We start from the raw sequence: 14,877 nt of genomic DNA on the forward strand, positions 1-14,877 counted from the left end.
CTACTTTTGGATGATTTGTCTGAGGTCTCCGCTACCTCTCTACGTCCCTCTAAAAGTCGCCACAGTTGGGAGCAGACATCTAGGGTCTAATTAAGGCAAAATGTCATCGAAAAACCGCGCTGTAGAAAGGCAGAAAAATTTAAAATTTAAAAATACTATATAATTTCTCGTGAACAGTAGTTTGGTCCTCCCTTCTAAGCGGGCCCTGTGCGGGTGCACCTGTTGCACCTGCCTAGTTACGGCTCTGAATGTAGTACGCTTACATTTATTCAACAAATAAAATATGTTAATCAAACAGCAGAAGGTTCTTTCATTTGATTAGTAAGATTTTATAGCATTCATTTCGATAAATATCTCGTAGTAAGACTTCTATTATTTCTGGCGTAAGAGCCACGTAAGGAGTGTCCACTTAAATATCAGTCCACGGAGCAAGAGAGATCTTTCTGGCACGGCAAGAATGCACGATAGTTTCGGCACTGAAATAATCTATTCATAAATTTGCAGAGAAGGTTCATGTATTTTCCCATACTGTAGTACCACCGTCTCGCCGCCATTACGATACTGCAAGAACCGAGAACTATACAATTGAGAATATACTGTAATTGATTTTGAAATTAATAATAGAAATTCGTTCATAATGCTCACTGTTAGTAATTGTAAGGATTTTTATATTTTAAATTATTCCTCGCAGTCAATAATCCTATCTCCTATGTCAAGATATATATATATATATATATAAACGATTTCAACCTCTGAATTTTAAGAGTTAGCTCAATAGGAGATCGACGAAGCGACGTCTCAAAGTTACCGTACTATCCAGAGTTGAACAGAAATTCATTGACAGAGATGTGCTTTCTAGTCGTCATTATATTCCGAAGTATACAAGTAAGTAATAAATAATCAAATCAAAAGAAAAAAAATCAATAAAAAAAATCCCAGGTACTGGTACAATTCCACCAGCACTGAAGGAAGTCAAACAGCTCCCTTTTACCATTTATATATTTTAAATTCAACTAATCTGAACAGATACTACCTTTATAAAGATCTATATATTTAAAACATATCTTAAATATGGGAAAATTTCAGATCGTCTTTCTTGATTTCCTTTATCACGTTAGAATAGTTTCCGTTTACTCTTCTCTAATTAATTAACCACTTATATACGCTTTCAAAATTTTATTTTAAACTTTTTAAATTTTATTTTAAAAGCACACGCACGATTCTCTCGTTTTTCCGAAGTATGAGCGCTTACGGGAAGAGAATAATAGAAAATAAGGAATGTGTTCTCTTTTCTATTCTGGTAAAATAAGAACCGGCCTTAACACAATAAAGCTGGTTTTTGTATCGATTTCAGCAATCTTGTCCCTATAGTTTACGGTCGGAGATCATTTCTACATTACGTTAAATCGTCTGAAATCTCTTTCTTTCCGGCAAACTTCCGTCCGGACGGAAGTTTAATCGGACACTCCTAATACGAAAAGAAAGAATTTTCTTATATGGGGTGTCCGCTTAGATCCATTTAATTTTCAAATGTATAATTATTTAAAATATACTCTCTCCACGTCAAATTAGTAGTATGTCTTGTCTTTGTACAGTACATCTTACTTTTCCTGTTAGTAACCGGAGTCATGCCGGTCATCTAATTTCTTTTAGGGAAAAATTTTTGAATTGAATTAACATGACTTCCTGTTTTCATCGAAAGTTCGTTTATAGTTAATCGGAGGGAGCCTCGTGCCCCTAAGCTTTCCATATTTGGTCTCGACTTTCTACTCGTATTTAACTCCGTTATCGAGATTAAGGAAGGACAGACAAACGACAAGGGGAATTTACAGGTCTACAATTTTTTTCAAATTGCAGCCCAACAATGTCGTACGACGAACATCTATTCTTCTAACATTGTTATACATTGTAAAAATACGAAAAAAATTTAGTTTAATAATCGAAATAAACATATTCATGTTATCGATCTAAAACGGTGAAATAATTCTGTATAAAAGTTGAATATTGTTTGATGCGGTTATAAAATACTGTACAACGCTAAAAAATTTCGGTTTCGAACAAACGAATTTCTTTTGTTTTAACATACAATAACAATAAATTCAATAGTATTAATTTTTTTATCTTAATTTATCCATAGCGCCCTCAAAAGAACAGTAAACAAGATTAAATTTTTTAACTTGATAAATCATTTTCTTGTTTTTTATAGTGAATAATATGTAACCGTAATTATTTTTTATTTCATTCGCTGCCACATTTATCCTCGAGCCTTTCTTCTCCAAAGAAGCTAGTGGCGACTGGTCGGAAATACCGAGAGACACTAGACACTTTTGTCGTACTCGACTCGGTATAAAATAAAACTTTGGAAAGAGTAATGACGATTACGAATTATAAGAGTTATATTACCATTTAAATTCGATAATTAATAAATAAATAAGAATTTGTAATAATAAAACTATTCTATAATTTATTAATTTTTTTAAAATGGTAGTTTTTCCAAATCAATTATTTCCGGTTTAGGTTTTTTACCACCGGAAACTTCGGCTTCGTTCGATAATGTTGATGCGTTTCGTTTGAATGATGGAAAGTCCAGTGTAATTTTAAATTTATCATCCTTTAGTAAATTTGCTTTCACACCTAGATAGATAAAAATAAAACAAATTATTCATTAAATTTTTATCGAATTACGTAACTAATTTGTAATTGGATTAGTATAATTTTCGTAAAATTTAAATTAAATTATTCCCAAAATGGACAGTATCTCTCTGATTTGGTTTAATCGAATTTAATTATAAATAATTAGATAAAATAATAAAAACATAATGGAAATTCAACCTTTAATAAATTAATACTAATACCTCTTCTGTAAAAAGTTTGCAAATTTCATAATTTGCGGTAAGTACTTAGGAATATACCAGTGGAACAATACTCAAATAAATTGCGGCTATTAAAATTGGTACACCATGAAGGCGGCATGCAACAAACATGAAATTTGCATGTAAGGTAAAACATGCTGGGTACTCTGTACCTCAAGATTATCTATTAATTTAATCATGTCTTCTTCCCATTGTAAGAGATTTCTCAACAAAAGACATCTGTGAAAAATTTAAAAATGTCCCATTTATAAGCGCCTGTCATTGGGAAGAAAACAAGAAAATTTTCAACATTTTATTCTTGCAATAAAAATTTATAAATAGTAACTTTTATAAACTATGCAAAACCTAAATCTATGACTGACTCCTCAATTTTAAGAAACACCCTTTTAATGTCTCGATTTCTATTCTTTGTCCAAGATTTCACTCACTCCAGTTCTTCAAATATTTATTTTACCGAGAAATCATCTACATTTATTTTTCTTTTTTTGTTTAACTTTATTACATCAATTTTTCCTTCGACACTAAATGTTTACATTTCTGAGACCTTTTTATAACAGATTTACGAACCTTCAGAAATGATTGTCAAAACACGTTGAATCGTGCAGGTAGCACCGTAATGTCAACTGACATTTCAAGCATAAAGTTGGGTTTTCAATATAAAATTTTAATTTTTTAAGTTTTAATTATTTTTTCATATCACATTTTAAATGTTTTACGTAGTAAAAAGTGATCATAAAGTAACTTTTACAAAGCTAATAGCGAGGTTGCGGCCGAAGTTTTCATCTCTACAACGTGAACGTCGAGCATCAAGCGCCCCTCAAGATAGCGGCGCTCGATATTCGACGTTCACGTTGTAGAGATGAAAACTTCGGCCGCAACCTCGCTAAAAACACAAACAAATACTTTTATTCTGGAAATGAAAACACAGAATTTACCTGCAAACACTACGCTATATTTCTCAACAAAATCATCCAGTCTGCCAGGCATTTATCAAAATGTGCAATGAGTTCTTTTCGTCCTGTCCTCAAAAATCCTTCTCCCTATTGTTCGGCAATAGAGCATTGAAAATTTCTATTTCTTTATCGGTATTACGTTAGTTTTAAATTTTAGCCCTTCTAAAGCTACTTTTTAATCATCCCACGCATTTTCATATTTTATTGAAACGTTAACCAAAATATTAAAGGTAAAACTTTTATTTTTAAATACTTTGGACTTTTGTCTAGGGTTTGTTCACTTGGTTGGGATAGTGCATACTTTTACTTCAATTTTAATATCATTTTTTTAAAATTTGTTCGTTGTAACATAGAAGAGATGACATAAAACTGACATCAAATTATATACATTTAATATGAAATGAACAACGCTTTAATTTTCTTAGTATCAAACAGTTTTAGCATATGTCCATTATCTGTATTCTTTGTTTAGAATGCTCGCTAATAAGAAACAAAGTATTTATGAAAATCAATGTAAATCTGGTGTAAGTTATCAAGAAGTGTCCATGTTTGGATAGCCACTATTAAGCCTAAGATGCATTACCCTTGGATAATCTTCATTGTTATTATTTTCATGTAGATTTATTATTTCATTTTTTCTTACAGGAATGCCTTAAATTAAGGATTTTTAATATGTTGCCTAAGCTAAGGCTTTAAGTAAAAACTATTTCTCGTTTAATTTTTTATTCATTACACTCTTTGTACAGTACATATTCTGGGCCTCTGAAGCCAGTATATGTTTATTATTGTAAATCTGGAAATTTTCCTTAAAAAACTTTGGTAAGAAGTATAAGCAATTCTAGCCCAAATTTAACAATAAACAATTTTTTTACTAGTGTCCCATTACTCATCTATATCCTAAATAAGAACATTACTGTCATTGGCACAGTACATTAAGGCAGAATAAGCAAGATGTTCCAAAAGAAATAAACCATCAAAAACTGTGTGGCACATTCCCATTGTTCTGTCTCCAAAATAACGTGACCACAATCAGTTACACACCTAACAAAAATGTGTGCATTCTTTTATTGAGTACTATACATTGCAACACTGTCATCTATGAGGACAATAAAAACTAGAGATAATTCTATATTATTAACAAAATAAACACTCATGTTGATGTAATGGATCAAAAGGTTAAATACACATGCAAATGGTAAACTAAGCATTAGCCACTAGCATTCTTTATGAATAAGACAGATGTAACTGTACCAAAACACACTAATCATAGTTACAAAAGAACACCAAAATTATAATCAAGATGTAACAAACAAATGCAAATTATTTTTGAAGGATTTGGCAATACAATTAGTACTACCTGGTACAAATGCAAAGAGAATCTGCAAATCCTTTATTCCAGAAAAAAACGACAGAGAGCATGACGCATTTTATAAAATTTGCCAAACTGTCGTCAGTGCAAGATTGACAGCCGGATGGCAGAGCGGTCAAGGTGTCAGCCTACCACTCTGATCGAATCCAAGTGGGTTGAAAAATTCCAGGAATTTTTCAGGGTTTCAGGTAAGTTTGGCTATAATGTAATAATCTTAATCTTCGCTATCATTACTTTTTGCCCGAGCAACGCCAGGCTTATCTGCTAATTTAAACTATAAACTAATTTGGACCTAAAATGTCCAGCTTATTCAGTGAATTTGTATATCAAATGATATCTACATCTTAACATTAATAAACATAATAAATATATATATATTTATTCAGAAAAGGGAATAAACCAAAGCTGGATCATTTTGTATTAATAAATGTATTTTATGGAAAACAACAACAGAATTTTCATTTACTCTTGTTTTTGAAAAGTAAGTACTTGTAAGCAGAATGTAAATATTTAGTATATATTATATTTTTTTTAGTTTTTTTTATATGGAAGGATTAACCAGTTCCTTTAAAATACATATAATTACAGGATTTTTTCTATACATGAGATAATTTATCAGATAACATTTAAAATAATCATGACCAAAAAAAAAACAAATTTAAATTTATATTAAATTTCCTTTTTTTTTACTTTTGTATTTCCCCAGAACAGGAAATCTGTAAATCTCTAAATAAAGAATATAAAAGTCTATTATGAATAAATTATCATTATATATATATACAGTGATAATTTATTACAGTGATTATATATATAACTTTACTTTTAATATAAATTAATTGATATCAAAGATGATCAGACATCTTTTTAACTCCCTATTAACATTTGTTCTATAATCGCAATGTAGCGTAATAACGATCACTTGGCACTATTCATGCATATCAACGAAAAGTGAACAGTACGCGCTGCTGGCTTTTCACATGCAAAATTTATGCATGTGCTCAATAAGGTAAAGAAAGCACTATTTCCAAGCACCACATTATGCAGCAAGAGAGAGTCTTCGAAAGTACAAATAGCGTTGCCTTACCTTGGACCCCTATCTTTACGCATCTGCAGAATCTTTAAGCAGCGCAATCTTGTACTACCTTTAACCCCACTTCCAAGCCTACGCAAACTTATTTGTAATGATAGAGACAAATTTTCCACTCTTGAGAAGTCGGGGGTCTATGCTGTACCTTTGGAAAATCAGGCTACGGGAGTAAACACAAGCTATATCGGGGCCACCACTAGAATGCTTGCCAGCCGCCTTGATGAGCACCAAGACAATGTTATGAGGGGAAGACACACCACCAAGCTCGCAAGAAAGGTACTTGAGCAGGGTTACAACCCACTATGGTTCCAAGCGGTTATGCTCAAGAGCTGCAAGGATCAAAAAATTGTTTTTATATGGGAATCTCTCCTCACTACCACCTTGGACACTTGCAACAACCCCATGCTCGATCTGCCCAGTGTATGGGTCATGCTGTATAGGCGTTTAAGCGAGTATTAGCAGTCTCTAGTATGCATGTAGCGTGAGCATGGTTCTCCCACTTCAGCGTGAAGTGCGAGCCAGCTCGCATTTCACGGAGCTAACTGCTTGTTCGGTTTTTGAATTATGTTTAAATATTTATTTCGTGTTCTTAACGGCTTTAACAAAGATTCAACTTATATTATGCGTTCTATCCTGCATTGGATTATTTCCATTTAAAAAATTTTTTTTCGGTAAATATCTGTATTCACCTGAGGACGACAACTATAAGTTCGTTGAAAGTGCTTGCGATAAAAAACGTATGCATGTAAAGCTGAACTCAGTGTCTTTATTTTTGTAATTACATATTAATTTGGCATGTTAGTCATCCTATTGATAACTTTTATATTATTAATCATAATAAATAGAATTGTATGTGGTGCCATCTATTACAAACTTTTATTATAAAAGTATTTTTATATTATTAATTATTATAAAATGACAAAAAAGTTAATTTTGACGGTAAATATGAGTTTTATTAAAACAGAAACTGTAAATGCTAATAATGAGTAAAATCTTCATCAAGTATGACCCTTCTGAAGATATGACACATGACCCTGCTCTCTCCTCAAACTCTCAACCTTTAACCACAAAAATTTAATAGCAACAATGCCTCTTACACACAAAATACCATATCAGATTTTGTTATTTAATACCCCATCCCAAGATATAAAACAAAATGGATACCAAAACACACAATTTATTTCATTTTTTTGGGGGTTTTGAAGGTCTGAAAACATGGAGATTTGCAAAACCCTCAGAGTCAAATTTGACACAATTTCCAATTTCAATTTCAATACTTTCTTTTGTTATGTACACATAACAGCCAGGAAAGAAAAACTTTAAAACTATTTCATTCCAATCATTATGACTGTGTTGTTTTGAATATTAAAAACAAAAATTTAATTTAATAATTCATTATATGAAAATTAAACTATTATATAATATATTTAGAGTTTATATATAAATTTGCATACCTTTATTAATATAACTTATTGTCGAATATGGTGTGAAATGAAAGTCTTCCTTCAAATAACCTTCTAAAAGTAAATATGTTACAACCCGTTCACAGATGTCACGAGACAGTGTAACTGATTGTACATTTGAAGGTCGTAGTTTAGAAGGGCCTTTTCCACACCATGCATCTATCAGTTTCAAAGCTGTCAATTTCTCATCTTGAGCTTTAGCATGATCAATAATTTTATATAACGAGAAACAATATTTTGTGATATCTTTTTCCTGACCTAAAATTACAACATTTTAATAAAACATTTATTCTAATATAAGCCTATAAAGTGAAAGTAAGAAATGAAATATAAATATGAACTATTTTTATAACAAAACATTTAACAAACGTTAATATCAATTTCTATTGATATTAATGTTTGTTAAATTCTAAAAACCTAAAAAGATATATAAGGTAATTAAAAATCTATATGAACTCTGTGGCATGACAGATCACAGAAAAAAACATTGTGTGTGTGACAACTCAAGTTCCCTGACATGTCATATAAAAAGCTACAAGATCATACAGACTGATCTTAGGTGACAGATAATACAATAATGAAAGAAAGATAACATGAAATATGCACTTATTGTTGCAAGTGCACTTGCAGAGAGTCTACAGAAGGTGTTTGAAGTGCCCATCTTGATCCTTGATACATTTTATGACACCATTATAACAGTTACTGTCAGACATAATCAAACATGAAAGGTGTGTCAAGTTAGGACAAAAACAGCATATAAGGTGTGTCCCATAAATATAAAAGCACTAATAGATTTCCATATAAAGTGAATCATTCACACAGAAAAATTTTCCAAATCTTATTTATTTTTAGTTTATTTTAAACCTTAAAAATATATATTTAAAAAAATAATAATAATTTATTAATTAAAACAAAAAACAATTTTAAACAAATAGCTTAAAGTTCACTGTCCCAAAAATATAAAGGCAGATTGATATTAAGATAGAAGAGGTCAAAAATAATCCTGCAGAAACTACTAGAAATGTCTATTTGGTTAGAATCACTAATTTAACAATGGGCCAAGGTAAACTCCTAAAGGCTTAGAGAATGATGAAATTCTTTCTCTTACAGGTGAAAATTACTCTGAAAGAGAATTGCTAAAAAATTAAATCAGTCATCCATTGTATTTGACAACTTTATTAAACTTGGAAATCAATATGGTCAAAAGAAAACAACAGTAAACCCTTCAAGGCTTACAAATAAAGCAAAACAAGCCATTGTTTGCCAGATTTCATCAACTCAGAAGTTAGCAGCAAAGGCCAAATGTTTTGTTGGCAAATCAACTATTGGAAGAATTGTACAGAAGGTTGATTGCATTCCATAATGCCAATTTGCATATTACCCAAAGTTTCAGTTGTAGGAAATAGAATAAAAGCAACTGGCCCATGGCTGCTGTATATTCTGAGTTTTACTTTTGATAAGTAAGATTTATCTATTGCAAATATGCCACCTAAAATTTCAGACTTTTGGGCAAGTTATGTAATTGTGCTTTCCAACGCAAAATATTCACAAACTCAGATTATTAAAATGTGCAAAAATCATGGTTTCGACATTTTATGATATGGGATACAGTCAGTTCTCAAAAGAAATGATTTGCAAGAGCCAGGACCATCAAGTGTTTCAATCTGGCCCAGAAAAAGGAATGCCTCAAGCTGCACACCAGAGGTGATAGAAAAACTGTGATGACTGATCAGTGGTTCAAATCCAAAATCCCAGAGTGTTGGAATAGACCAGGCCACAGTTCATGCCATCATTCACAAGAATTTGAAACTGGAGAAATGCCATAAAGGTCACATTCACAAGCTGCTGTCTCATCACATCCAAGAATGAAAGAACAACTGCTGAAAACTGTATGAAAAGTATCTTTCGGTAAACAACTGACAGTTTGTAGTCATGCTATATGAAGCATGGGTGTATTGAACAATTGTAACAAATCATGGGCAATTTACTACAGTCCATCAGATGGGAGACCATACCAAAAATGGTTCAAGGAATGTCGCAAAAGTTTTCCATCAGGCTTTATAGTCATTGCGGGATTGTTATCATGGTAAACTAAACATCAGAAAAGTTTTAAAACATTAAAATTAATTTGACGTACTACCAGACTAACATTCTGGAACCTCTATACTGTGAAGAGATCCCTGCATTGTACAGAAATGACCAAACAAATGTATGGGTGCATCAAGACAAAGCTTCCAGTCATACCTCCAAATCAACGAGATTTCATCCATTTATTGGATTAGGAAACAGAAATCCATAACATCCCTTTTGATGACATTCCAGTGAAGTCACCCAGCGCAGCTCCAATAGGCTACTGTGCATTTGGTCTATTGAAACGAGCTGTGGGAAGCCATCATCCAAAAACAATGGCAGCTTATGGAAAGCCTGTAAGGAGGAATGGGACCATTTGGACATGAATGTTCTTCAAAGAAGTCTTCTACAGTGGAAACTTTGAAGTAGGGCTATAGTTTCACAAAATGGCCATCAGATTGAACATAATCAAAACTGGCGCCATCGCATTTGGGTTACTTTATAGGCCTCTTAATTCGGCATTATGTAATGCGATCAACGCTCTGTACAAACATGTTGATAACTTGTATATAAGTCAAGAAAACTTGCCCCATCACTAAAGCTCACTGACAAGGAGAAATGTTTACTCTGAGCCAAGGAAAACATGAGCTGGACAAACATGTGAAAACAAATCATCTGGAGTGACAAGAAAAAAAAATGATTGGAGCCATTAATGACATGATTTGAGAAGGGAGGAATTATGGTATGTTTTTAGTTGGCAAGGAAAGACTCCACTTGCTTTTTTTTACAAGAGCATACAGAAGGAAATGATTATCAAGATATGTAGGCAAACAATCTCTTGCCTTTTGCAGACCATATTGTTAGAATTGATGGTTCTTTCAACAGGACATATGACTAGTTTTTAGGAAATGGGGTGTCTATTATTGATTGGCCAGCTGTATCTCCTGATCTTAATCATCTTAATCCAACGTTTGGGGAATTCTGGCGGTTAGAGCTGTATATGCAAATGGGCAAAAATATAATAGTGTGGAGTCAAGCATGGAAGAGCGAGTTAAAGACCTGTAATGGCTGTCAGTGAACTACCTCACTAGCCAATTATATACTGGACATTGCCAATAGCAACAACTACCTAAAGAGAATTGGCAGGCGTCGATCTGCAGTCTGCGATTTTGGAAAAGAGTGTGGTGACTTTGATCACTTATTTCTTAAATGCTACAAATATGAAAGAGAAAGAATGGAACTCAGGATTTTATCTCAACAGCATTATGATTCACCCAATCTTGAACTCTATCATTTAATAAGGAATAAAAACCTAACGCAAGCACTTCGGACCTTTGCAAGAAGGATCTTTATGTAAAGGTAGGGAAGAAAAGTCATCTCCTTCACCTACTTATTGGCACGTTGCCGATTCATGTATTAGTTAGACAAGAACTCTGTTAATTAGCTAAGTTTATATATCTTTGTTTGTATATTTGTAAGTTTGTTATATTGCTGAATAATAAATAAATAAAAAAGCAACATCCTCCTTGTGGTGCTCTTGCAGGACAAGGATGACTCTGATCCCCATGATGATCATCAAATAAAACAGAAAAAAAAAAAATTGTGTGGAGTAACTGAAACAAGTCATAATTCCTCACTGGAAAGAAATAAGCATATCTGTCCTCTAAAATCTCCTACAATTAATGCCAAACCACATTTGCAAAGTTATTTTAGTCAAAGGAGCTAATCAAAATTGGTTATGTTATTGTTAAATATAATTTATTAGCATGTCATCACAGATATCCCTCATATAACATGGTAGTTACGTTTTGAAAAAGTGCCATATTATGCAAAGCCATGCTATATGAAACAAAAGACTAGTGCAAAACATAGAGTTAGGTTCCAAAAATTAACAAAAGTATACTATTCTTTTTTGTTACTAAGAAAAATATGTTTATTAAAGCATTCAATAATTTATTTCCAATCAATAATTAACTAACAATCACAATTAAAAGAACTGTATTATGCATTAATATTAATTTTAGTTAAATGAGGGGCATTTTCCTTTTATAAAGTATCATCATCATCTCAGCTGTTTAATCAGAAATATCCACAACTTGTTAATTTTTTAAACCTTTTTATCATAAAAATTTTTTTTATGGATGATGAAATAAAAATATGTTATTAATCAAAACTTTGTTCTAGCAAGTTAGATTTGTTCAGTCAAGTAGCAAATGATTTATTTTTTCCAAAATTTGTGTTTGAATACTGAATTGCTTGAGTTGAGAGCAGTTCAAATACCAAGATACTGCTATATTTTGTTTGTCATTTTTACAAATGATTATTTACCTATGGTTAGAAAAAGTTTAATAACACTTACCAAAAAATGTTTAAATAAACTTTACTAAATACAAAGATTAAGCTATAAAAACAAAACACAGTGGGTCTTAAAGGCTAAAATCTGAAAGCAACAACATCAATACATGGTTGATAGGAAAGCTAAGACAAGGACAAAGAAAACTGTACTATCAGTTTTCATTAAAGTAAACCTGAAGAAAGGCATAAAACAAATTGAAAATTTCAATATTCTAAAATCCAAGGGCAAATTTGACACAACATGCACTTGAATAAAAAAATATCAAATAATGGAATTTATGCTTAAAAATTGTGAAATTTTATACAGAGAATTTCCCAAATTCTTGAACCATTTTATAGCAAAACCATGTTGAAAAATGTTGTACAAGGGATACCTATAATTGTTTCAGTTAATTTTGCTATATGCCCATATATTTTTTGGACAGTCTAACTGATTAAAATTATTGGTTATTTTTTATATCTCAATAAATAATTATTGTTTTTTAAATGTGCATTTGTGAAAGTTCAAGCAAGCCAAAAATAAATTATTTTTGCAAAATTTTCAGTATGAATGGTTTCATACAGAAATCTATTAGTGCCTTTATATTTTTGGGATGAACCTTATTCACACAATCAATTTCTCCATAGTGTCAACCAGAGTGGCATATATGATATTACTCACATGTATCCAAAGAATGAAATCAAGACTTGTTACAAATTTATGGCACCTCATTCTCATTGAAAGAGGTTGTGTAGCTCCAAAACTATGTTTCAAGGTGCATGAAATGTTTGTCTCTGCGAGACCTATTGTGCCACAGAGTTTGTCACATAGGTCTTGACTCACCCTGTATAAAAATTTAAAATTCAGATTTTGCCAAATATGAATAACTAATAAACTTTTAAATTCTACTTCTTTTAGAATCATTTAAAAATACCTGTATTTGTTGATCTGCAATGATCACACATTTTATTACAATCTAAATTATTCCATCTCTCTCCAAAATGCTCTGCAATAATTGCTCTTCTACACCTTTAATAAAAAATAAGTAACAAATTTAATTAATTAAAGAAAAATCAAGGTTTGATCTAACTATAAGCTAATGATAAAATTTTCTGAAATACTATATAAAGCTATTATATTATTATAGTCAGTATCACAACAACAGAAACTATGTAAATATAGATTTTATTATAAATTAATGTTAAATAAAATGATATATTAATTATTAAAAAAATGAAGATAATTATACATTTCTTTTTTCATTACAGACTTGTTAACAAAAGTTGCACATAAAGGAAACTCTGAAATAAAATGGAATTTTATAACAACATATACATCGACCCAATTCAATTAGAAATGCGAAACAAACTGACAAATTATTTATTTAGCTGTAAACAAGGCCAATTTAACAATTACATATAAAACAACTTGGCCATAAGTAGACAGTTTAGGCTGCCATTTAATTAATGATGAATTTAATAATTAGAATTCAGGATCTTCTTGCCTGAATTGTATGGTCTCCCATGTACCAAGCCAAAAACTGAATCCTTCTGCACGATAACGTGCCTTCCCACACTTGTCTCAAGGTGCACCAGTTTTTTGCTAAAAAAAGGGTTCACCTTTTAGCAATCAATCATTCCCCCTATTCACCAGACTTGGCCCCTGCAGACTTCGTCTTGTTCCCCAAGTTGAAACTGGCACTCAAGGGGCAGCATAATATTGACCTAGAGAGCATCCAAAAGAATGTGACAAATGTCTTCAGCCCATAAACTTTCAAAAAATATTTTAAAATGTTTGAATGGCTGTACAAGAGTTCCAAAAAATGTATTGATATGGGAAGGAATTACATTGAATAAAACAAAAAATTTCATTCAAATATCTTTTGTCGTTTTCTTTATATTGGAAAAATCCGGTTTTCTCCTAAGCGCATGAAATAGCTCTAAGCAAATAATGGAGTATTTAGACATTTCTATCTGAGTGCATAATGTTTTGTGGTTAAAGTTTACCTATGTGAACAGTCATGGCCACTCTTCCATCTTGTTTGCGACCTGAGCGCACACAAACAAGATGGCGACCATTGAAAATTACCAATACATGCCTGTTTTTAAATGTTAATTTTAAACTAAAATATATTAAAAACTTAAATTTGCTACTCACTTTTTTCCATACATTTATTTAATTTTCCTGTTATTTTTTCCCCACTTAACAACTTGATTCTACTTATGTTTTAGAACCTTCCTTTCTCTAATTTGACCATTTGACTACATTTTTAGTAGACATTTCCTTCTTTTCTTTTATTTTTAGGTATTCCTTTCTTCTGTTTGCTGGTATCATTGGGGACAGTAGGGACCCACATTCTAACATAACCTAACCTATTCTAATAAATTACCAAATTAATTAGTTTTCTGAGTTTTTCAGCAGAAAGTTCTTCTGTAAAATGCATTAGCAAATTTTTTCCTAGTTTTTAAAGTAGAAAATAAATAAAAGTACAAACATTTGAAAAAATGAACACAGTCAAAAAAAAAACTCAACCTGTGTAAAGTACTATATTATTTTTCCGACTTTCCAACGATTATCGACACTACTGTGTGCCGGAAATAGCCGTTCCCTAACGGGTACTTTACGCGGATTCGCGTTAGTGTGCCAGGCCTGGACTTTAAGCGTGCACCGAATTAAATAATGACAAAGTTTGTCAATAACAAAATCAAATATTTAATTAAACTTCTA

At 31.7% G+C, this 14,877-nt stretch overlaps 1 protein-coding gene across 2 annotated transcripts in view; it reads right to left on the reverse strand.

Annotated features, from left to right (window-relative positions):
* Window positions 1–2,437: 2,437 nt before the first annotated feature.
* LOC111641227 (ATP-dependent DNA helicase Q1-like) overlaps window positions 2,438–14,877 on the reverse strand; it is a 73,701-nt gene continuing 61,261 nt past the window's right edge. Inside the window, exons 9-11 of one of the 2 annotated variants that reach the window (XM_023387366.1) lie at window positions 13,085–13,179; window positions 7,737–8,003; window positions 2,438–2,634 (exon numbers count right to left, since the gene is read on the reverse strand). In XM_023387366.1, coding sequence (XP_023243134.1) covers window positions 2,477–2,634; window positions 7,737–8,003; window positions 13,085–13,179 — 520 coding nt within the window. In that variant the 3' untranslated portion in view covers window positions 2,438–2,476. Of the gene's footprint in view, window positions 2,635–7,736; window positions 8,004–12,833; window positions 12,995–13,084; window positions 13,180–14,877 lie in introns of those variants that run through there. The other variant, XM_023387372.1, reaches the window with a different exon arrangement.

The sequence above is a fragment of the Centruroides sculpturatus genome, unplaced genomic scaffold, assembly GCF_000671375.1.
Source record: "Centruroides sculpturatus isolate CEXI.00-Female unplaced genomic scaffold, Cexi_2.0 scaffold101, whole genome shotgun sequence".
NCBI lineage: Eukaryota > Metazoa > Arthropoda > Arachnida > Scorpiones > Buthidae > Centruroides > Centruroides sculpturatus.